This window comes from Centroberyx gerrardi, chromosome 13 (genome assembly GCF_048128805.1).
Source record: "Centroberyx gerrardi isolate f3 chromosome 13, fCenGer3.hap1.cur.20231027, whole genome shotgun sequence".
Lineage (NCBI taxonomy): Eukaryota > Metazoa > Chordata > Actinopteri > Beryciformes > Berycidae > Centroberyx > Centroberyx gerrardi.
The window spans coordinates 5,304,331-5,328,950 of record NC_136009.1 but is presented as its reverse complement, the minus strand read 5'-3'; the positions used below and the strand labels follow the sequence as shown (position 1 = coordinate 5,328,950).

At 39.3% G+C, this 24,620-nt stretch overlaps 1 protein-coding gene across 1 annotated transcript in view; it reads right to left on the bottom strand.

Annotated features, from left to right (window-relative positions):
* Nucleotides 1–10,639: 10,639 nt before the first annotated feature.
* Nucleotides 10,640–24,620, bottom strand: part of ca8 (carbonic anhydrase VIII) — a 21,375-nt gene continuing 7,394 nt past the window's right edge. The window contains exons 4-9 of the mRNA XM_071906279.2: nucleotides 22,262–22,357; nucleotides 20,934–20,996; nucleotides 20,248–20,296; nucleotides 19,808–19,920; nucleotides 14,770–14,962; nucleotides 10,640–10,664 (exon numbers count right to left, since the gene is read on the bottom strand). Coding sequence (XP_071762380.1) covers nucleotides 14,828–14,962; nucleotides 19,808–19,920; nucleotides 20,248–20,296; nucleotides 20,934–20,996; nucleotides 22,262–22,357 — 456 coding nt within the window. The 3' untranslated portion in view covers nucleotides 10,640–10,664; nucleotides 14,770–14,827. The remainder of the gene's footprint in view (nucleotides 10,665–14,769; nucleotides 14,963–19,807; nucleotides 19,921–20,247; nucleotides 20,297–20,933; nucleotides 20,997–22,261; nucleotides 22,358–24,620) is intronic.

Genomic DNA, 24,620 nt, shown 5'->3' with positions numbered 1-24,620 from the left:
TGTGCATCGATGAGCGAGTGGCTGACGTCTGAGTGCGTGGGCGAGTGCAGATTTTGCTGTAATTATTGTATTTTTCTATATGTTCTGTTCCATGAGCCACAGAGTCGCCTTGTGTTCTGCTTCCTCTTCATGCAACTCATAAATATCCCCAGCCAGTTCCCATTGCATGAAAATTAAGTGAACAATAGATTTATGTCTAAGCTAGGAACCCTAATTGCACATTTTTGAGAAAGAATTAAAAAATCAGATGTCCCCAATCACAAAGATACACAAAAGTGACATACAGTGACATACAGACACTGGGCATTTATGTCAAAATGAAAAACTTGTGGTCTAATTAATATTTTTTATAACTGGCTGGTCTCTTCAGTCAGTTTAAACCAATTTGAAGGCAGACTCTGTCTACTGTATGCTTTGTTTAGCCAAGATTTATATAAGCTTGGTCCCTGATCCATGTACTTTACTACTGCAGTACCTATTCAGTATTCACATAATGAATTTTGACTTTGTTCTTACCCTTCATGTGATTTTGATTGTATTTTCCTTTAAAGGAACAGGTTTCTGGGAGATTGTCCCATTGGTCAACTAACCAGATGGTGATGAGATCATAGACACCAAAAGTGCAGGGACTACATTACCTGCACAGTGGATGAATATGTGGTTGCTCACCTGAAATAGTTCCAAAATAAACCTGGCTACATCAGCTTTGAGTTAATGATTTATTTTTATTTTTTTTTAATTTATGAATTCACAGGCCACATAATAAAAACCACTAACAACGTTTGATTACTAAAAGGTCAGTCTGCTTAGTTTGGATACTGCTAGTCGCCTACTATCACTCAACATAGTGTATGCTAAAGTGTTAGCATGGAGCCTGCTATCACTCAACATAGTGTATGCTAAAGTGTTAGCATGGAGCCTGCTATCACTCAACATAGTGTATGCTAAAGTGTTAGCATGGAGCCTGCTATCACTCAACCAGTGTTGGGGGTAACGAGTTACGTAATATTATTACTTATCCGAGTAACAAAATAGTGTAACGAGTTACTGTTTTAAATCAAGTAATAATATTACAGTTACTTTTGTAAGTACTATAATAATATTACTGGTCGCGACGATTCAAAGAGCAACTGAAATATCCTCTTGTCTTTTTTCTCAGCTACTGTAGGTCTGATGTAACCTCTTGTTTGCTGTCCCCGCGCATGCTCCATCGCCCGTTCTATAGTTCACTATTAGCGCCCGTCATTTTCAAATGGTTTCAAATGTACCAAAAACAGAAAATCAAGTTATGAGCTTTGTTTTATATATACTTCAAGTTGTCATCGATGAACCGGAACCGGAATATATATGGTGACACTGACACGTTTGATTTTCCCCAGGTTTAATTGTCCTCCAGTGGTAAAAATGGCTTCGCCGGCAAAGTCTCATGCTTTTAAAATCTTCTGGAAGCTGTCAGATTGTGCTGTGAGACAGAACCTGACCGCCGTGTACAGTGGAAAGTTACGAAGATATTGTGAGTTGAAGTCTTTTGATCGAAATCACTTGTTCTTGTTCGATAAAATAAGACATAAGATCACCTTCACTAAACAGCGGGACCTACCTGGCTCTCACTGCCGCAGATGGACGCTGTTTTCCGGGAGGCAGTGCGCCGAAGAGTCGGTAGGGAGGATTGACCGGGTTGCAGCAACTTTTCTCCATAGAAGTTTGGCGACTTTTTCCACATTTGTTTGGCGACTATTATTGTCTGATCTTATTACTGCATGGGTTGAGGCGCTGGAGGTTTTGTATTGAAAGCTTATCGTTAGCCAAGATAGGAACGATCTGTTTTGTTGTCATGCTGTGAATGTTGACACTGAAGTAAGGACACACCCTGAATCGCCTTGCCATGTATTTGGTACCAAATTAAAGGGGAAGTTGTGTTTTTTTTACATGGAAAAACTTGTGATTGTCAATTTCTTGTCAAATGATTTTGCCTACACATAATGTTGTTTAATTTTTTCAAGAGCTCACTGTGAGCTTGTAGGCATTATGCTACTTAATCCTCATTTAGGCACTTTATTTTATTTACTAATTTATTGTTTGTTTACATTTGCTGCCAATCATAAGTTCTTAATTAGGAGTGAAGAGGTTGTTTTATCTCTTTAAATAAAGAGTTAAAAGACATTATTTTGTGCCTGTCTCCGATTTTCAGTACCCTACCACCAGTTGGACTTATCAGCATAATTGCCTTGAGTGAAAGTAATAAAGTAATATAACTAGTAATATAACTAGTTACCATATACAGAAAGTAATAAAGTAACTTAATCACACTACTTTTAATAAGGAGTAATAAGTAATAAATAATATATTACATTTTGAAAGTAACTTCCCCAACACTGCGCTCAACATAGTGTATGCTAAAGTGTTAGCATGGAGCCTATGCTAAAGTGTTAGCATGGAGCCTACTATCGCTCAACATAGTATGCTAAAGTATTAGCATGGAGCCTACTATCGCTCAACATAGTATGCTAAAGTATTAGCATGGAGCCTACTATCGCTCAACATAGTATGCTAAAGTATTAGCATGGAGCCTACTATCGCTCAACATAGTGTATGCTAAAGTGTTAGCATGGAGCACGGGAGCCAGTGATCTACCAGGGACACATTGATCATTTTGGTGTCTATGCTCTCATCATTTAACAGGAAAGTTGACCAACAGCACAGTCTCCTATAGGATATTATCTATCCTATCTATTCCTTTAAAATAAATAAATGCAGGAAGTGTTTCTCCCTGCTCAACATCAGCTCCAGACTTGACAAAAACACATCTAAAGGAGGCGAGAGACTGGAGAGTAAAATATAATACAAATTCTGCAGTATTTTGTGTGCAGCAGACTGCATTGCAAAATAGTAAAAAGCCTTGATGGATGACATTTAGCAAAGTTTAGGATGTGGGGGGAACTCTCTCTCACTTTCTCTCCCTGCGTCTCTCTGTCTCTCTCTCTCTCTCTGTATTTTCTGGGTCTGTGCTCTGACACAATTACACTTCAGCTCCTATCAACTCCCTGGATGCTCCACTGCACCCCAGGAATGGACACGTGCACACAACCGCACACACACACACACACACACACACACACATTCACTCTCTTCGCCACACCCGTGAGGGTAGATCATATTTGATGTTTATTTTCTTCAGTCATTTTATTCAGACTACAAATAAAACTAGCTTTAAAATTCAAATTGTGAGCTTTAATTGCTTTTTTGTACTGCAAAATACTGAACTACCAATAATCTTGGCACCAGATTTTACTGAATAAATCTGAATCTTATAAGATAAGATGAAACTTTAATAATCCCCAATGGGGGATTTGGCAATGACTGACTAAATAAAGGTAAGTAAAAATGATTAAATGAGTAAATAGATATAATTTTCATCCTAAATAACTAAGTATTCAACCAGATCTGATTCAAGCATGCTAATTTCACGACCTGAAGTTCTTCTGGCTGTGAACAGCTGGTTGCATTTCTAAAAACATAGTCCTACAATTTGTCCATCTCATTTCATTTCATCATTTCATCACAGATACAATGATTTTGTGTTTAGATAGTCATTGTGTTAGTTAGCTAGCCACCATAGTATCTGGTCAGCTAACCATCACTGTCTTGTTGTTAACACATCTGGTTAGCATACTAGCTAACGTATCTAGTAGAAACCGGTAGAAGTGGCTTGTAGACACATAAAGACCGCAAAGTTTTCTCTTGCTACACCTAAATTGAATGGAACCATCATTAATGTTATTAGTTACACCTGTGTTTACCCTGCTATGACATGTCAAAATGGCTGCTGTGAAAAAGGTCTATTGATGAAGGCAATGGCCAAAAACATGTTGGTGTTAATAAATACTTTTGCAAGAGAGCTCAACATTCTTATTCTATTATGGACCTGCACCTAACTAGGATGTGTTCTCAGTCTTCTGAATAGTAGACACATGTTACATTAACATTTGTTGCTTTGCTAAATGAGCCTGCTGGCTAGCTAGCTAGCTAACAGTTTGTTCAGGTTAACTGAGCTGACTCTTCTCAAGCTACAACTCAGAGTGTTTTGGAGTAGAGACTAGAGCTAAAGACAAGACAGTTTACTGTCACAGTAACCTACATCTGGAAACTAATCTACCTCATCACACTCTTCACTTTTACTGAGAACATTACTGTATGGAACTACAGCCACAACACAACAGTCTTTTTCAGCTAGCTCTCTCTCTCTCTCTCTCTCTCTCTCTCTCTCTCTCTCTCTCTCTCTCTCTCTCTCTCTCTCTAGCCTGGTTGTTATATATTCAGACATTATTTGCATACAGCCAGTTCTCCACTAGACCTCCATGATGGTGCCAGATGTTGTGAGATTTGTGACACAACTGCAAAGCCTCTATATCCAACATAATGAAACGCTTTATGTCATAGCAGGGTGGGTTTGTAGCTCTGGAGGTCAATGCTCTGACCTAGGTGCTCTATTTTCACACCCCTCTTCTCCTCCATTTTCTCTCCTCCCTCCCTCCCTCCTCTTCCTCCTGCTCCTTTCTCAGCAGCATCCACCTCCCACACCTCCATCTCCAACTCCTCTTCCTCTGTCTTCCTCACCCCCCCACTCTCTCTCTCTATTGTGCTGCGGTCATTCAGGAGTTAATGATGTCTGTCCTAATGTGACCCGGGCCAAGGGCACAATGGACACAGACACACACACACACACAGAAACACACACACAAACAGACACTCTCACACACACACACACACACACACACACACACACACGCACACACACATAGGGTCAGTGAGAGGGGTCAGACAGATGGCCAGGTTAACAAACAGCAGGAGAATTCCAAACAATAACAGGCACACACACACACATACACCCACGCACACACACACATACATACACCCACACACACGCACCCACACATTGTATCACTATACTTGTGAGAAATTTCACTGACTACATTCAATAACCCAGAACCCTAAAGTTGACCTAATCCTATACACACACACACACACACACACACAAAGTACTCAAAAGCTTTGTGACTTTGACACCCTTTTTTGTTTAGAAATCTGTGAATGTGTATCTATTTTAGAGCCTTAGAGCCTGTTCTTCTCCTCTTCCTCCTTCTTTCCTTTCCTTTCCTCTCCTCCATCCATCCCGGACTCGTAGAAATGGAATCAGATCCGTCATCTAGATTGGGGTGTCTGTGTGTAAAATACATCACTCAATAATTATGAAAATTAAAGATTCTCTTACCAAATGCCAGAAACCAGAGTCCTAGAATTTGTTTTGGTTTTTTTTCCATTAAAAAAGGTATACAGTGCTGTATCCATGTTGGCATGGTACAGTATGATTTTACATTTTCCCTAACAAAAAAATACTATAATATTCCTATAGGGACTTATAGTGTCTCTGTAGTACTCAATACTTAATCGTATTTTCTATCTCCTGTGGTATCACTGTAATAATCCTACAATATTTCTATGGGGACTTGTGTCTGTGGTACTCAATACTGAGATAACAGTGGCTTTACATTCTTAATGGTATTTCTATCTCCTATGGTATCACTATAATACTCCTATAATATTCTTATTGGACATTAGATATAACTTGTTGTTTTACTGTGATATTTGTATAGTGTCCTTCTAAATGTGTTACTATAGGATTGCTGTGGTTCATTTTTGTAAGAGGTGTTTAATTCAAAGTTATAATGTGGGTATAATAGAAGCACACTGGTAAGTTAAATTATCCATTTTAAACAGCCATTTAATCGAGTACTGAGTCTTCACTCACGTTTTGATTAAAACAAATGAAAAATATTTCCAGTGGGATAAGATAAATCCCTTGTTTCTAAATCAGGCTGACTTGTTTCAGAATCAGTGAGGAAGTGACAATATCGTGAAATAAGGCGTATCCCGTTACTATTACCAAGATAATGACACTTCATTCAAGAAATTTCTTGCAACAAGTTGATTGGCATTGGAGGTCAATTAGATTATCTGTTCTCACTTGCAGATTTTTTCACTTATTCTTAGAAAAATAACATTTTAAGACTCAGTAATGGATGGATAATTGTTGCAGTGTACATCTTCTCCCCTCTCACAGGTTATATTCTAATAGGTTCCAGTTCCAATGGAAAACCAAAGGGTGTTGATGATGAAATGAAAACCCCTGCAAAGCTCCAATTGGTGTAATAATGTCAAATCTAGACTGCACTGTCCAGGATCAGAGGAAAAGCATGTGAATCTGTTGTGGCAGAGAGACAGTCTTTCACTTCCCCGTCCTGCTGAAGTGTCCTTGAGCAAGACTGAATCCTTACCAGCTCCAGACCCTGACCTCTGACCTCTGACCTCCCTGTGGAGGGGACAAGAGAAAAGAGAAGGGTGAAGATTGCCTTATTGGGTAGTAGTACTCCTCCATTTCTCTCTCTCCTCCTCTTTCAGCACGCCCACGCTGTCTTTCACGTCATCACAGCGCTCCCTGCTGGCCGTCAGAGGAACTGCAGCTGGCTGCAAGAAGAAAATACAGTTATTTACAGTCAGAGGAGGGGTACAAAGGTGGTTCATAAAACATAAAAGAAGATCCCAAACGTAAAAATAGTAAAGGAAAAGGAAGGATAATTTGGCCTGGAGGTTGCAGAAATGAGATATGCTCTTTGGGAAAAATAGGGAAACTGTGTGGCAAATCAAGGATAAAACAAAAAAAAAAAAATCTAATATTGTCAAAGCCTTCCCAGGTTCCAATAATGCTCAGCTGAATGAAATATTTCAGGCTGAGATTTGGTTCATATGGATGCAATGAATTATATTAAGGCCAAGGAATGTAGTGGACACACCTCCACTCATTCTTCCTACCTTTTTACTTATGTAACAGAGTTTACCACCTTTTTAGGCTGACATAAATATTGATGAGGTAAATTCATAGTATACATCATTGTAAGTAGTATCAAACTGAGTAAGTTGCATGAAATTAGGGACTTTTAATGAAAAAAGTATAAATTATGTTGAGTTTTTCTGAAAGTAAAATTGATTTTTGTTTATACTGGTGCCTGTTTTCCTTCCTCCTAGTTTACCCATCTTTATATTTACCACAGCATCACTGATTAGATCTAACTCTATTATAGACAAACAATCACACACACAGAACTGAACTCCACTGTATTGTGAGGGAAAACCTTTTTATTTCTGTGCTGTAATGCCTGGTTTCTAACAAGTGAGGGTAGCATAGGTACACAAGAACTGCATCCTCCTTTTATCCAGGTCTTTAGCCTTTAAAGGTGTGGATGTTGCTTTATTTACTGTAAATCACTATAATATTATATGTAGATGTAAAAATATGGAGTTGGTATATAGTAAAATCATCAAGTATGACACAATGTACAGCCACAGACTTATTATGGATGTAGCTTGTTATTGAGTCCAGGGTTATGGAGTAGCAGATTATATGGAACAAGATACCAGTAAAATGATAATGCCATAATAATGCCATCTATAATCCCTTACAGTTATTGATAATGAGTAAGTATGATCCATTAGTTACTGAAAAGACAGGGATCAGATTACAGAGGGTTTTGAAAAACAAAACACACTGTATTTTCCAGTTATGTTTGGAAAATGACTTTATTGCATGCAGCCGTTTCCAGTCTAAGGTCAGTCATTTAGTTCGCTGTACTTCTCTCCTGTTAGGATAGCTTGGTAACACAGATTGTTCCTCGTCCTACTGTAAAATCAGTTTCACACTTACAGTGAAAACCCAGTCTGGATGTGTCACTGTACTTCACAGCAAACCACTGAGGAGATGCCAGCAGGAAACAGCAGGGTTTATGGGAAATGTAGTCTTAATTTGGAGAAACACTAGCACTAACAATACCACTGGTGTGAGATAGAGGCGACCAATCATCTCCACCATGGTCTCGTTTGTTTACAGTAATTATACCAAGGTATCACAATTCATTTAACAATAATGATGTTTGCTAAATGTATCGCTGAACAGAAGCTTTTGAATGAAGTGCCACTCATTGTTTTCAGTGTGTGCAAACTCCCTATATAGAAACTGTGAGAACATCCAGTACTGTTGCATGTGACTGGAACAGGTTGTGTGCCAAGGGCTATGCTATAAAACCAGGGGTGGAGCCCTGTGTGTATGTGTGTGTGTGCGTGTGCGTGTGCGTGTGCGTGCGGGGGGGGGGGGGGGATGTCGGACAGGCAAACAAACGCACACTAAATCTCACTAAATCTGCCTGACTACAGTTTCAAATACTTGGGGTGCGCTTGATTTACTTTACCAGACACAACTCAATTCAGTGACTTTATTGGCATGGCTGTTGGTCAGAAACAATATTGCCAATGCAAAATATACATTTTCATACATCACCACACAACAGTTCATACATTCAAATCATAATGAGATGACACATTATTTGCTTTCACAAATACCTATAATAACATATAACAGCTTGAAAATGGAAAAAACTGGATTCATCAAGAACTCTTTGTGTTGTTTTTTATACTCATACCGATTCATATTTACTTAATATCAATATTCATTAGTGTACATGAGGGTTTGGCTACTTTGATGTCCAGTTCTGTGAAAACACCAGTTAAAGTCACTGTTGTAGTAAGTCAGTGTTGTGGTTTATTGTTGCTTTACAGTAACAGTCATCAGTTATCACAGTTTATTTCAGCTCAGTTTGTCAGACACAGTACCTTTAAACGACTATACACACACACATACACACACACACACACACACTCACACTATAGCGGTGCTTCTCACTCTCTCTGGCTCCTAAAACAGTATAAAAGGAGTTTAGGGGGTAGTGTTCGACTGATATAGGTTTTTAAAGGCTGATACCAATACTGATATTTTTGTATTAAAGCTGCCGATACCTGACATTTTGTGACATTCACTATGTTTCCAAAAATTCCAAGTATTCAGAATTGTATTCTTGTCAGGGTGGAAAAGCCTCTGAATCAGCATTTAGACCATCATGAGACACTAAAACTCTTTTTCTGGGTGAGTAAATATAGCAACTATGAAGTGAAACCAAATATACCGGTTCCAAAAAAACACCAACCTTCCCTCTAAAGTGATATTTACCTTTGCTTAAAGATGTAGAGTTTATAGCCTCAGTGTATGCCTCGCAGCATGTGTCCTGACCCCGTTTGTTGAAAAAAAAAAAAAAAAAAAAAAAACTGTTAGTAAATATGGAAAACAGAAGAAACTACTGTCAGAGGTTTCCCGGGTCCTAAATTTGATGGAACGTTGATGGAGCATTCCCATTCATTCTCTTCCATTCTATTCTAATCTAATATTTGATAATAGCCCAAAGGTGGGTCTTGTGATGGATTGATAGCCTTTGAAGTATGTTGACGAAGGTTATTTGCTTTCAAAACCTGCACACAACCTGCAACTTTGCACTTAGGCAGCCCCAAGCAGTTTGAATTTTTGGAGGTTTGAAGTACTTCATTACCCAGAAATCCTGCTAGCTAAATGTCTTCTACTTAGTGTGTGGTGGGGGTTTGTCTGGTGAGTCCGGCGCTCACTCACTGCTGTTTAGGAGACACTTTTCTATTTCACTCTTAAGTTTTCATCACTTTCTATGTGGGGAAAATTTCCCACCAGTGACCATACTGACACCAGAATTGAATTTGGACAAATAGAGTGAATCTACAGCGTCTCAATTAGAGGGGATGGGACACTCTTCTGTTGCAGCTGCACTTTGTGGTTTAGGTAGATAAAACAGGTGTATTTCTACATAAAAATCTTACCTGGTGCAGCTTTAAATAACAGAGGCTATAGAACATGAACGGTTTTATCACACTCATTATAGTTTCTAAAGAACAAATGTGCAATTTTTTTTTTTAAAAACTCTACTACACGCTTAACATTCAGATTCAGATTCAGATTCCCTTTTCATGTTGTTAAAGAAGCCAAATGGCAACGAAAACACTTTATTATCAGGTGAAATTGATTTATGACAAAATCATAAATGAGAAATATTCTTTTTGTAAATCCTGTTTTGTACACTGGGTGGTTGAACTACTCCACTGCAGTACATTCAAGTCTCTGTAACGCATGATAACAGCCTATAGTGTGTGTGTGTGTGTGTGTGTGTGTGCGTGTGTGTGTGCGTGTGTGTGTGTGTGTGTGTGCGTGGTTGATGTTTCCTCTTGTTTTGACAGTAGAGATGGGCCAGTCGGTGTATCACAAAGCCTCTTCAGGACAAACACACACACACACACGCATGCGCACGTACACACACACACACACACAGCAGATAACATATTGCACAATAATCCTAGAGACATACCTACGCACAGACACTAACACACACAGACAGAGAGAGAAGCACGACACACACAGCAAGAGCGAGCGAGAGAGAGAGAGAGAGAGAGAGAGAGAGAGAGCCACAGGAGGCAAAACACACCTACACACACACACACACACAGCAAGGGTGTGAGGTCAATGCTTTCTTTGTCCACCTTCAAACTCCAGGTGATCTGGACTCACACCAACACACTCTCTCTCCCTCTCTCTCTCTCTCTCTCTCTCTCTCTCTCTCTCTCTCTCTCTCTCTCTCTCTCTCTCAGTAAGTGTCTCTCTCTCTCCTCCTCCCTTTTTCTTCACATCTCTCCTTTCTTCTCTCCTGAAAAGAAAGAGGAATATGGATCAGATTAGAAGAAAAGGAAATGAAAATCAGATGTTTTCTAGAGCAGAGCAGAGCAGAGAGAGAGAGAGAGAGAGAACTTTACTGCTCCTCTGTTTCTGTAGGTTGAATTTCAGTGCTATGATGTGTTACATGTGTCATGATGTGATATTTGCTGCTTGTTCAGTTGAAGACTCTTCAGCCAGTGTTGAGGAAGCTACTTTGAAAGTCTAGTTTTACAAGCTACCAGTTATTTCACAGAAGAAGAAGAAGAAGAAGAAGAAGAAGAAGAAGAAGAAGAAGAAGAAGAAGAAGAAGTTGAACTGCAGCCAAGCTTCCCTCAAGACAAATATAGTTTGTTAAAGTTACTGAGAAAAGGAGTTCAAACCATGTATATCTAATAATATATCTATCTACATCTGTAATGTCACTAATATCTAATATAATGTAATATAATGTAATACAAAACATACATGACATGAGAGGCAGTGATTAAACAATAAATGGATGAAGAAATGCAATTCCCTTCCTTTCTTTTATCGCTAAAATATTGAACCACTAAGCTACTGCTAAACATAGCTAACCTACTCCTAGCTAAGCTACATGTAACATTTTTAATGTCATTGTCAAATTAATTGTGACACCTTGGTATAATTACTGTAAACAAATGAGAGCATGGTGGAGACGATCGGTAGCCTCTGTCTCACACCAGCTGTATTGTTAGTGCTAGTGTTTCTCCAAATTAAGACCAGATTTCCCATAAACCACTTTGCTTCCTGTTTCCCCGCCCTCTCCCCCTTCCTGGAAGTGATTTTTCCCTCCTTCCACCAAGGAGGTTCTATATTAACTCCACCATCTGCTGCCAGAAACTCTTCAGCTTTATCTCTGTTTGCTCTGGAAGAACAGCGCCCTCTTCCTGTTTTGTGCCGTAAAGCAATCCAGCAGATTTCCCTCCAAATCTGACCTGGTGGCTCACAATAGCCGCTTTTCCACCGCATGGTACCGGCTCAACTCGACTCGACTCTACTCGCCTTTTTTGGTTTTCCATTGAGCAAGTACCAGGTACCAGGTACCACATTACCTGGTACACATACCGAGAATCAAGAACACCATCCCTTCGATATCCTCCATTGTTGCTGTGTGTGTCGCATTGAAGATGACGTCACGGCAGTTTCATGCGGCGTCGCTATGACGACCAGTTGTGGGGGGGGGGGGGGGGGGGGGGACATTGAGGGGGTACTATCTGCAGTGGAAAACCAAGTGGTACTACCAAAAGGGAGTAGAGTCGAGCTGATTTGAGCCGGTACCATGCGGTGGAAAAGCGCCAAATGTAAAATACAGAGTAGAGGCTGGTAGAGGCTTCTTGGCAATGGTGTCATTTGCTTACGATAATTATACTAATTATACTAATGTCTCAAAGTTAATGTGGTAATGATTCATTGATGTTGAAATGCTACATGCAGCACCTTTAATTACATGCAGTCAAATTACTGCCTTTGACATCTCTCTCTGCAGCTGCCAGGTCTCTCAGGTGTTATTAATGCTAGTAAGGACTAGGCCTGCATACATGATAGACAGCTTATTGATCACATTAATTGTCATGGTAGTGCACGCTCACACTCTTCTGCTTTTTTGTACAGAAAGCTCATTTTGTCCTGATAATATGATAAAGCAGGTTGCACTTTATTTCCATAACACCGTCAGACACTCCGCTGTCCACCTCCTTTTCACTCTTCGCTGTGATTGGTCGGCCCGTTTCATGTACTCTCCTCTAAAAGCTTTTCTCAACTTTAGAAAATACTCGCTCTGCCTAAAAACAGAGGTTTTCCAGAGGTTATCTTTGACTTAAGTGTTACAAAAGAGGGATGGCAGTTTGAAAAAAAGAGGAATAGTGTGAACACGCCTTTACACCGCTCCACTATCCCTCTCTGTCCATCCCGGGCTCCTGTCAGGTGGTTTGGGGCTGGTGGGACCAGACCAGTATCCCTTTACACCAGAAACAATAGTCCTCTATTCTTTCTCTCCTTCTTTTTTCCCCAGCCCTCCCTCTTTCTCTCCCTCTACTCCTCTTTCATCCCTCTGGCATTCTCACCTCCCTCCCCTACAATACCCCTCTATCTCCCTCCTTTCACCACCCTTCGTCCCTCACCTCCTCTCCTTCTCCCCCTCCGTCTATTCCTTCTGGTATTCTCATCCCTCTCTCCCTCCACCATCCCTGCTTCCCAGCCCTCTTTGATCCAATTCCACTCAATTCAAAGCTGCTTTATTGGTATGAAACACAAAAGTACTTATTCTCTCTCTCTCTCTCTCTCTCTCTCTCTCTCTCTCTCTCTCTCTTTCTCTCTCTCTCTCTTTGTTTCAGACTAGCCACCCACATCACACTGTTGCCCTCATGAAAAGTTTCATTTATTTAAGCCTATGAAAAGCCCACTAAAACGTTTACAGGAAATCATTTACAGGCCTGGGAAAGTGGATGTGAAAAGCCTTTATTTTCCCCTGATGCCAAAGTTGAGTATCTTTTCACCCACTGACTGGATAGAAATGATCTTTTTGGAGAGCTGGCTGAAGTGTCCTTGGCTCTAAACCAGGCTGGGTGGGCAGCAGGTTTGCAGTTTTAGCCTTGTGTTGCGGTCACAGCTGTGGGTTTATCATGTGTTTTTTCGAACGTGGCTCAGCCAATCAGAGTCAAGGACCGAACTATCCATTTTATAATCTTATTTTCAGCACATAAGTCATTTTGTGATCGCAACTCTAAAAATGCCCTAACAGGACAAAACTACTTGCTGGATTTGTCTCATATGTTTACAGCAATTAAACTGTCTCAAAAGTAACATTTTACATTCAGTGTTCATTAACTAATGTTAACTAATGCAATTACTAACATGAATTAAACATGAATAACAACATGAACAAAGATTAGTTAATGTTAAATCCACATGAACTGCATTAATTAATTAATGTTGTTGTACATGTGTGTTAATAATGTTAACTAATGTGTTTACTAACATGAATTAAGCATGAACAGTGACATTAACAAAGATGAGTTCATATTAAATGCACAATAAACAACTGCATTAAGTAATGTTGCTATACATGTTTGTTAATGTCAGTGTATTGTCTAAATTGAAACCTTCATGTATTATTTAAACATATCCTGAAACATATGTGACACAATAAGCATTACCTAACATGAATAGTGAGTTATTCATGTTATTTGGTATCAGCTTGTCACTATTCATGCTTAATTAGTTTAAAAAGTTAACATTATTAACAAACATGTATAACAACATTAATTCATGCAGTTGTTCATATGCATTTAACATTAATCTTTGTTAATGTTGTTATTCATGTTTAATTCATGTTAGTAAATGCATTAGTTAACATTAGTTAATGAACACTTAATGTAAAGTGTGTCTCAAAATGCATGTGGTAATGATTTATTGATGTTGAATGCTATACATACAGTAAATGTTTGCACACTGATGTGCTTGTACTGTACATAAAAAAAAGATCTACATCCCTAAAATTCAGAATCTCAAGCTATTTCTTTAAGGAACACAATACAGACGTACTGTTCTCTTCCTGTGGCCTCAATAGTTCAGCGCCGGGGCTTTCAGTCTAAAAGTCTCATTTTGAGCTGCGACAGTACAGTACAGCCCTCCTCCCCTGCCGCAGTGCTGCTGAGCTAAATCAGGGATCCCTCCACAGAACATATAGGCTAGTCCCAGATTAGCAACTGAACTGGGTTAGTTCTTCCAGGGTTTGATCCATTATTCTGTGCTCCGTCCTCCTGGCTGCAGAGGAGCCAAACACCTCTGGGACAGCATGCCTGTTTCCATTAAAAGTCATTCCCCCTGTGAGGAAACTTGCTGAACTAACTAAAAATACAGAGAATGGTCTCAGTGTTGGGAGTTAAAATGAGCAAAAAGTTGGTCTTTCTTTTTTGCTGTTGCCATTGGTTTAAGATATAGTTTAACATGGATGCTCAAAGTCTGATATTTGCCTCACATCCATCTTTTAGTAACAGTACTATGAGATAACATAGGATGAGACAGTTTATATTGTAATGTAGTGTGATATTTTAGTGCAAAAAAAATGCTGTTACCTTTTATACAACTTTTCCATAGGTCCCATTGTTGTTCAGGTGAGGTGGAGAGTGGGAGTCACTGGAAGGCGGCACGCACCATGCGGTCACTGAGCGGCTGGGTGGGCCGGAAGTTGTCTCCCAGCATCCCATCGTTCCCTTCGGGCAGCTCTGCCCCTTTGTAGTGGGACCGCAGCCTCCGAAACTCCTCAATCTGCAGAGACAGAGAAGTAGCATTGGACCAATGTGGGGTTTTAGAGGCCGATGATGATATTTCTGGATTGAAGCTGCTATTCAATATCTTTAAATTTGACCATTTTCATTACAAAAAGATCCAAAAAATTACAAGTATCCAGTGTTTCCCCCTGAATTACATTCTTGGCAGAGTGGGAAAGCCTCTGAAACAGCATTTAGACCATGGGACACTCCAACTACTACTACTATAAATATGTAAACAAACAAACATCATCATATCCATCATATCGGAGATATCAGACCACTGATTGACTGATATCCAATTTCTAATAAAAGGCCAATATCAGCCCCATATATCGTCAAACTGATATATCATTCTAACCATCATAACAAGAATACTACTGTGTGTTAATGAGCCAATGAGCCCGGCCTCCAGAGTGAGAGAATACATTTGTTCAGCTTGGCTCCCTACATGGCAAGAGTTTGTTTTAACAGGCTCGGGTCCCATGGTGGGAAACTAAACTAAACGCCTTGGCAAACTAAATACTAAGTACTCCCCATGACAAATATTTGCACGACACTCAGGGATTCCTACGGCTTTTAGAGGCTCAGGTGGTGAGGTTTTCAGTTCTGGTGACAAAAAGCCAACTGAAACCTACACTCAGACCCAGAGGTGGAGTCACATGACTTGGACTGGAGTCACAGTTTCAATTGCTTGAGACTTGACTTGATGCATGAAGAGAAGACTTGAGACTTGACTTGACTTGGGTTCTGGTGACTTGGGACTTGACTTTGACTTGTACTTTGATGACTTGAAAAGGTTTCTAAAGTCTTGACTTGAGATCTTGTGTTTGTGTAAATGACTTAGATTGAAAGTGATGAGATTTGTTCCAGCAGACGACTGAATTTAAATTCTGTTTTCTGAATTTGTATGGAATGATTGAATTTATTGAAATTGAAACTGATTATAGAAATCAAACTCATGACGCTCTTACCAAGTTTTTATCCTATTAAAACCATATTGCATTGAAAGGTCCTAGATATTTAGTTTTCTTTAAGATATTAAATTGATACTGGACTTGATTTGTTCTGACTTGACTTGCTGTTCTACATTTAGATTTGAGACTTGACATTATTGACATGGACTTGACTTGGTAATCTACATTTAGACACTTGTGGACTTGGGACTTGTGCCTCAAGACTTGAGACTGACTTGGGTCTCGAGCAAAGTTGACTCGGTCATTATTTAGTGAACATGCTGTTGTCCAGGCTTAGCTGTACTGTGACTTGTTATTGAAGCTCATTCTGGTTGAACACCACCCAGCTCTACCACTAACAGGAAGCACAGTGTTTGCCCACAGTCAGCATGGCAGATGGATTTACTGCTGCCCAAAGTAAACATGGATCTCATGTTGCCTCAAAACAAACAGTCTGGATTTACACCAGTCTTCCGGCGGATCCACTCTTTTCATGGCCGTCTGCCCATCTACTCTCTTTTTCCTATTCAGACCACAATGTAAAGATCAAATCTGTGCTTCAAAGGATAAAAAAAAATCAGATTTCCTGTTTGTGTGTAAATGCAGCCATTGCAGACAGAGTTAGTGTTGGTCACACACACACACACACACACACACACACGCACACACACACATACACACACGGTAGCTAGCTGCATTGGCCAAAACAAACATGGTAGCAGTGCTTGAGACTCCACAGAGCGGTCATACTGTTCACTTACTGAAGCAGGATTTATAGCCTAGATTAGATGTCAAAAATGAGTAGGCCTGACAACTGTTGTATGACACACACACACACACACACACACACACACACACTGCACTTCCATACATGCACGCACACACACTCTTGGGCCATTAGCAATCAATATTAGGTGGATGTTTGGTGCATTTATTCTGGAAATGCGTGTTGTGATTTACCTTTTTGGTGTTTCAACTTTCCCTCAACCTGCCTCGTCTACTTCTACTGCAGTTAGTGATTGCCTACATTTCCCAGAATGCCTTTCGACAACCCGAGAGGAGAGGGGATGTGAACTTGTTGCATTCAGCTGTAGCTGTTGGTTTTACATGTGGGTGGAGGGAGCGATAGCGATGGTGCACTAAGAGCGAGAGATTTTCCGGTCGATAAAAAGCAAGTTATGCCTCTTACTTGTTGCTGCATTGCATCCTGGTCTATTGAGGCTTCTGTGGGTGGAGAAATTGGTCTCTCTCCTCTTCTACGATGGATTTCTCCCTGTATGATTGTTGAGCGTCTCTTGGTGCAAAATGGCGGCTCTAGAAAGAAGCCTTCGCTCTTTGATTCTGAGGGACTGACACCAAAACCTGACATTTACTGTTTATGTTTTACATCCATGAAACATTTTCTGCTGTCAAACTCCATTGCAGCAAGTTCAGCTTGGTTGTGTCAGTACACCTTTACTCCGCTGATCCGGCAGGACAGCTAGAAGATGGTATTTCCATTAGTATTTCAAAGGGTCAGCGGGCCAGAGGGCAGGCCGGATGAAAGACTGAAATAAATGTCAGAGGATTAGCGTCCTCATCCTCTACACTGGCCTGCCTGCAGAGGCATCTGAGTCGGTCAGAGGCTGATTTAAAGTTTAAATCCATTAAAGGCGCGGTGACGGACTCATTGATTGGCAGCGGGTATAAAAGCTGCGACCGGAGTGAATGCTAGAGACCCTCAGGTTGGCCCCAGTCTGGTTCGAAAGGGCCTGAATTATTGATTGGATGTATAGCTGCGTGGGAGGTAGAGAGAGAGAGAGAGAGAGCGAGACTGAGACTGAGTGATCCAGAAGGATTCAGGAGAAAAGCCTGAATACCAAAAGGTGAAAGCGTTCTCCAGGAGCAGCGAATGTCAGAGGTTGACTGCACCATGGAGTCACATCCAGGTGAGCGTGCTGGAAGCTGACATATCGCCTTAACCTTCTCTTTGCACTCCTCTATCCCCTAAGTGAACCGTTGGTCAGCCGACAACAAAGCCACACATCAAACCCCTGGCTTTAAAGGATCCGTGTCAGGACAATTGATTTCCCTGAGCTCCCTGTGGAGGGAGGAGAGAGTATCACTTTTTTAGTGACTTTGTTGGATAGGAGTCTGGAGGTGGGGAGAGAGAGAGAAGGGATGGAGGGGTAAAATGTTGGGTTACTAATTCAGATTTTAAATTCCAATGGAAATCCACGTGACTTATAGTCAAAAGTCATGCCTTCTTAGACATTGTTTCTATTTATTATGGCCTAATTTATTATGAGTCATTTTATGTAATCTGTTGTTTTATGTGATTTTATGTCTTCTCTCTCTTTTCACTTGATGCTTGTAATGCTCTGTAAAGCACTCAGCAAACCTTGTGTTTTGAACAGCCTTGTAACAGGCTGAGTCACTGCATAGAAAATGAAAGTCTGACCTCATGTCTTTCTTAGGAAATAAGAGTGAAAGTGAACTGTAATTTCAGGATGGATGTCTGGATGAAATGCGGTCTATTTTGTCAGGTTTGCTCATTTCAGTGGTATGACAAGTTTCTATCAAATTGGATTAATTAGTTCTAACTTAAATGATGCATTGTCATTGATGAATTAACTCAAATAGGCGAGAACTAAAATAAATGAAATGTATTATTGTAGTGTATCATTAAATTTAAATGTATGCCATTTGTGTATAACAAACTGAAAGAATTCAACTTTCCTGTTATCTTAATTTTTAGTTAATATGTGTTGGTACTATTTTTTTTTGTTATTATATCATGTATTTTCTTAAAACTGTGGTTCATCAAATAAAATCAACTCAATCTTTTTTCCTAATATCTAACAGGGCCAATCTTAATTTTTTCAGGGTATCTGTAGATTGTGAGAGATATTTAGTGTGTATCTGTCAGCTGGTGAAGTGGTAGGAGTGGTGATTTATGGGTAATTAGATGAAACTTGAACAATCCCATAGAGAAATGGGGGAAATTGAGGTAATGCAGTCCTTAACAAGTACGGTATGTGGTGTTCAGGTGCTGTCAGATTTGTTGGACAAATGAGTTTCCAGCATGGCTTATTGTTACATTTCTCCTGAATTCAGATTCAAATTCAGATTCTGAAAGCTTAACTGTCTTTGACTCAGACAGAAAATTGTCTTCATTTGCTCGGTGAATTATAAATAAACAGTTAAAAAGAACATTCAGTAGAGTACGTAGTGGAGACAGACATAAAAGCAGCAGCAATGCCAGATACCATAAAAAATACCATAAAATACCATAAAAACAAGCACATGTAGCATAGAGGATACAGGCATAAAAGCAGCAGCAATGCCAGATGCCATAAAAACAAGCACATGTGCAGTCTTGTTAGTGTTGTAGAGTGAGTCTTACAGTATATTTATAGATTTTATTGCTGAAGCATTTCTTTCCAGAGGTGTGTCAACTTTGCTCAAGTCCCAAGTCAGTCTCAAGTCTTGAGGCACAAATCTCAAGTCAAGTCCCAAGTCTAAATGTAGAACAGCAAGTCAAGTCAGAACAAATCAAGAGTCCAGTATCAATTTAATATCTTAAAGAAAACTAAATATCTAGGATTTTTCAATGCAATATGGTTTTAACAGGATAAAAACTTGGTAAGAGCATCATTCAATCTAAGTCATTTACACAAACACAAGATCTCAAGTCAAGACTTTAGAAACCTTTTCAAGTCATCAAAGTACAAGTCAGAGTCAAGTCCCAAGTCACCAGAACCCAAGTCAAGTCAAGTCTCAAGTCTTCTCTTCATGCAGCAAGTCAAGTCTCAAGCAATTCAAACTGTGACTGGAGTCCAAGTCATGTGACTTGAGTCCCCACCTCTGTTTCTTTCTCATAGTTTAGCCTGTGGTTGCTGCATCACCTGTAGCTGTGAGATGGTCAGAGGGTAGCGGTAGAGGATCCAGGTCACATTCTCATTACAAGGCGGCGTGGTTAGAGAGCCTTCATACACCCAGTAGTCTCTCAGCAGGGGGTCTGGGGGCAGATGGAACGACAGGTTTTATTCTTCAGTTGTATTGCAGTCACACAGTAACAGTAACAAATCCACAACAGTTAAGACAGTTAATATAAAGATTTAGAAAAGCATTATTTTATGCTTTATTCCCATCAAAAACCCTTTCCTCATATGACTTCCATCAGTTTGATACTACTTAGTATGATATTTACTATGAATTTACATCATAAAAATATGATGATATTGGCCCAGGAGGCAGCCATCTTTATTCAACATAATGTAATAGTGAAACTCCTCAGTAGTTAATTGTGAGGCTTCATGTACTGGGTGTATAGTTTTCTCCTCACCAGGTAACAGAGTGTTGGGGTTGAAGCAGGGGATTATCTTGGTCTTTCCCTGGTGGAAATACAGTTATACAAATTACATTATTGTTATTCACAAACATGTTCTATTCTATTCTATTCTATTCTACCCAATGTTCCTAACATCCCCATCAGATCATTAAAGTTTCAGCATCTAACCTCATCTCATTTCATCTACTCTACTCTCTACTCTAATCTGATGTAATAATAATCTAATATAATCTAATATGATCTATTTTTTTTTATTTTTTTTTATTTGATCAATTTCATGTAATAATTTCTATGTAATCTAATCCCATTCTATTGTATTCTATTGTGTTTTTTCTTATTCTTGTCTATTATAATATTTGATTCTATCCAATTTTTCCAATTTCATGTAATAATTTCTCATGTAATCTAATGTAATGTAACCTATTCTATTGTGGGGGTTTTTTGTTGTTCTTTTCTATAATATTATATTATAACCTATTCGATTCTATCCATTTTTTTCCAATTTCATGTAATAATTTCTCATGTAATCTAATGTAATATAACCTATTCTACTCTATTCTATTCTGTTTTTTCTTATTCTTTTCGATTATATTATAACCTAACTATTCTATTCGATTCTATCCAATTTCATTTAATCTATTCTATTCTATTCTATTCCATTCCAGTGTCCTTTGCCCCACCTTGTACTGCAGGTCCTGTAGCACCTCAGTGATGGCCTTCAGACCCAGGTGCTCCTTGCCAATCTGACACAAACACAACAGTGAGAGGGCATCGGTGTGCAGTCAGTGCGTCATCTAAACACAGTGAGGTCAGACACAACTTGGAGACGTCAGCTGATCTGATCTCAGTTTACATCTGCCACATCCTCACAGGAAGTAGACACTACAGGAGCTGTCAACAACAGGAAGTGTGAGTGTGACTCGGGCCTCGGCGGGTCGGGTCTGTCTACGGCGAGACCAGGAGGAGTGTGTTTTCTCACACGGTGTGTTTTCCTCAGCTGGCGTGACTCAGATCTGGAAGGGTTCACTCTCATTTCTCAGAGTAACACATGGTTTCATCAGACTGAGGTGTCTTCCAGTCAGAGAATTTCACAAATGAGTCACTTTACAGGAATATACCAGAATGTTTTTTTTTCCCAACTTGTTTCACAAAGTCTCAGAGTGGAAACCAGACTGTCCACTACTTTAGAAAAACAACATGAACAAACCAGGAGAGAAGAACATTTTTTAGGTGTTTGAAGTGCTCCGATCTACATGGAAAGTCATGGAAAAGTCATGGGATTTTACCTCGGGGTTGGGTGGGAGCCCTGCATATAAAAAATATTCACAAATTTGTTCCTAAAGTGTATTTGTACATGTAGATGATGTAGACTGAAGTTTGGGATGCGATCCGCCTCATTCGCAAAAATAAATGGCTACTGGCTTTGTTTGCATGGTGATGTAGTGGAACATTTTTCCCTCTGAAATTGAAAGATTGGGTGTTTAACACAAGAACTCATGTGACATACACGAGTTTGAGGCTGCAAGTTTCCGACTTTTTAGCTTTCCATTAGTAATGCATCGCCAGAAATTAGTAGGCTTTTGTTTTTCCCTTGATTTGCTGGTTACTATATCCAAAAGACAATGGGAAAAAAAGTGTAATTTAATGGGTTTTCATTCAGGCTTCAAGGCAATACCAGTAGAAATTTTGAAAGACTGTGTAGACTTTTGATATCCACTGTAGTTTGAATGTATTTTGTGCCAATAAGTTTTTTTCGTAGTCTTTTGGTTATGATTTTTTATCCCCAAAAGCGTATTTCCCTTTATATATCAACGTCTGTAATGACATATGTGAATATCTCCAAAAATTTTACATGGTTAAATAAATTCCCAGTTATATCTTGTATGTGAAACTGTGAGTAAAATCAACACTTCACCCGGCCAACATCTCTCACTGGCTAAAACATGAACAAATCTCCCATTAAGCCTTCCATGAAGCTCTGTTACACTGCACTGACATGGACGTTTACCTGCACAAAGAGAGCTATGATGAGGACTCCGTTCCTCTTCCCCAGAGCGTCCTCCACGCTGTTGAACAGAGTGCTGTTCCAGTGGATCAGATGGAGCTGGGGACAGACAGAAACATTGGAAGCTGGTGTGCAACAGGTGTAGGGAACAGTGGTAAGTGAGGGAGTGCACTCTTCAACAGAGAGGCCATCAGCTGGTGGTGACTGAGGGCTTTCAGTACAGGTCCTCATGTCAAGTCAATATGTATGGAGGGAGGACTAGAGGAGTGCAAAACTTGGAGTTCCCAAACTGTTTGGAGCAACAGTCTTTTCTCCCAGGAATCCCATATGGGAATTGTGTATTTTCTGCGGGGAAAAAGTGCATGCACTGCAAAAACTGACAACCTTGTTCAGTTATTTTATCTTGTATCCAGACTTATCAAGCTTACTGCACTGTTTCAACAAATTTGACTTTTTTTTCAGGATAATGTAACTTGTTTCAGGACATTTACTTAATAAAAGTGAAACTGTCTTGGAGAAAGTGTCTTGTTTCCAAATTTTCTTCATTGTTTTATGATGATTTCTTGAAAGAAGTCATATGTATGTATATGTATCAAGTGAAATTTATTGAAACCAGCAAGATTATCTGCCAGTGCAGTGAGATCATTTGACTAAAACTATAATGAAATAAGCTTGATAGGTCTGGAAATGAGTTAAAATCACTGGACAGCTTGTCATGTTTTGCAGTGTGAAAGGTCCTGGATGGAACTTTGTAGTTCTATAGAGCTGAAACGTCGGGTACTGGAAGTTCCCATTCATTTTTCCCATAGGTAACTTGATCATTAACCATAACATTCTAATGGTGTAAGGTAGATGTACCATGAGCTATCAGACTGTGAGATGACTATATATGTTCCTGTAGAAGCCATCACATCATCTGATTTCAACTTTGTTCCTCAGTTCCTTTTTTGTTTTATGTTTTTCATGTAGATATTTTTCTGAATCCAGTTCCAAGCTCATGATTCATCTCATAGCTGGTTGGTTCAGTTCAAAGCTTAAAACTCTTTATATTGTGATTTTCTGAAATGCCTATGGAGAAAATGAATGGGAAATTTACTGAAAAAAGGGACAGGCACGTTTCAGCTCTTTTAATCTCAGTTTTCAGCGTTTCATGTAATGCTATCATGTGTGACAAATCAGTAGAAAGGTGAAATTTTCAAAATAAAAGTCCCCATGGCGATTGTCATCTTTAAAGAAGTGAAAATACAGATGCTCTATAAAGTCCTAGTGGTTTCTCTGAGCTGACAGTTATGAATAGCTTTAGTTGTGACATCTTCTGTGTCTGCTTAGCTGCTATTCTTATACCCATAGATCTGCTCTTGTATTTGTCTGTATACACCGGTATTGTGAAAGTCTTTTGATGTGAAATGGAGCTGCTTTGAATGCAAACAATTAACATTTAAGTCTATTGAGCCTTAATGGAATATTATTAATCTGATGATTGATTGCAAATAGTTAATGTGTGCTTAGTTAAAGAACAACACCAATCTTTTGGCACACATTTTGGTGTTATGGTACTGTAAGGCACTAAAGACAAAAGTGTCTACTGAATGACATACAATTGGTAATGGTTTCAAGTCTGTATATTGAGTATAAAGTCACAATGAAACACCATTTTGAGAGCATCTTGCTTCCTTGTGATGTGCTGTGATGTATTTCCTGTTGAAACAGGATGTTGGGGCGGGACATAATGCAGAGAGGGATCATTCAAAAGTGTAAACCAATGGGAGATCAGTTAGGAAGAGAAAGGCAGTTCTATTTGATGAGAGGGGCAGAGGGACGGGACTGTTCAAAAATCTGCGATGGTTTTATTGGTTGGAATTTGTATGTCACATGCTGGTACATGATGATGTCACCACTAAACATTTTTGTTTTCCAGGAAGTAAAGGTAATGGGAATTTGATATAAAAATACAAGAAAAATTTTTTTTTTTCATTTTTTGACAGAAATTGTCAAATAGGTGTGTGATAGTTAGAATGAGCTAAAAAGGTGAAAAATCATTTTTCATTTCAGTGTGACTTTAAAGGCGCTACCATGCTTCTGAGGTGATGTAAAGCTCAATAATAATTTCCAATAAACATATACTGTCTAGCAATCCCTTAAAATAACCTTACATTTACATTAATTCACCCCTTAATTCATGCAAAATCCCCTTAAAATGAGTTAAGGGAGTTATTCATGGAGGAGACCCATCAAACTCCCCATAATGTTTGACTGCTTACTTTTTAATTTCATGTAAAATTCAGGGAGACAGGAACTTTCCATTAGTAACTCATTAACAACCTGTAAACCTGCACAAAGGGCATGAAAAATCCTTTAATTT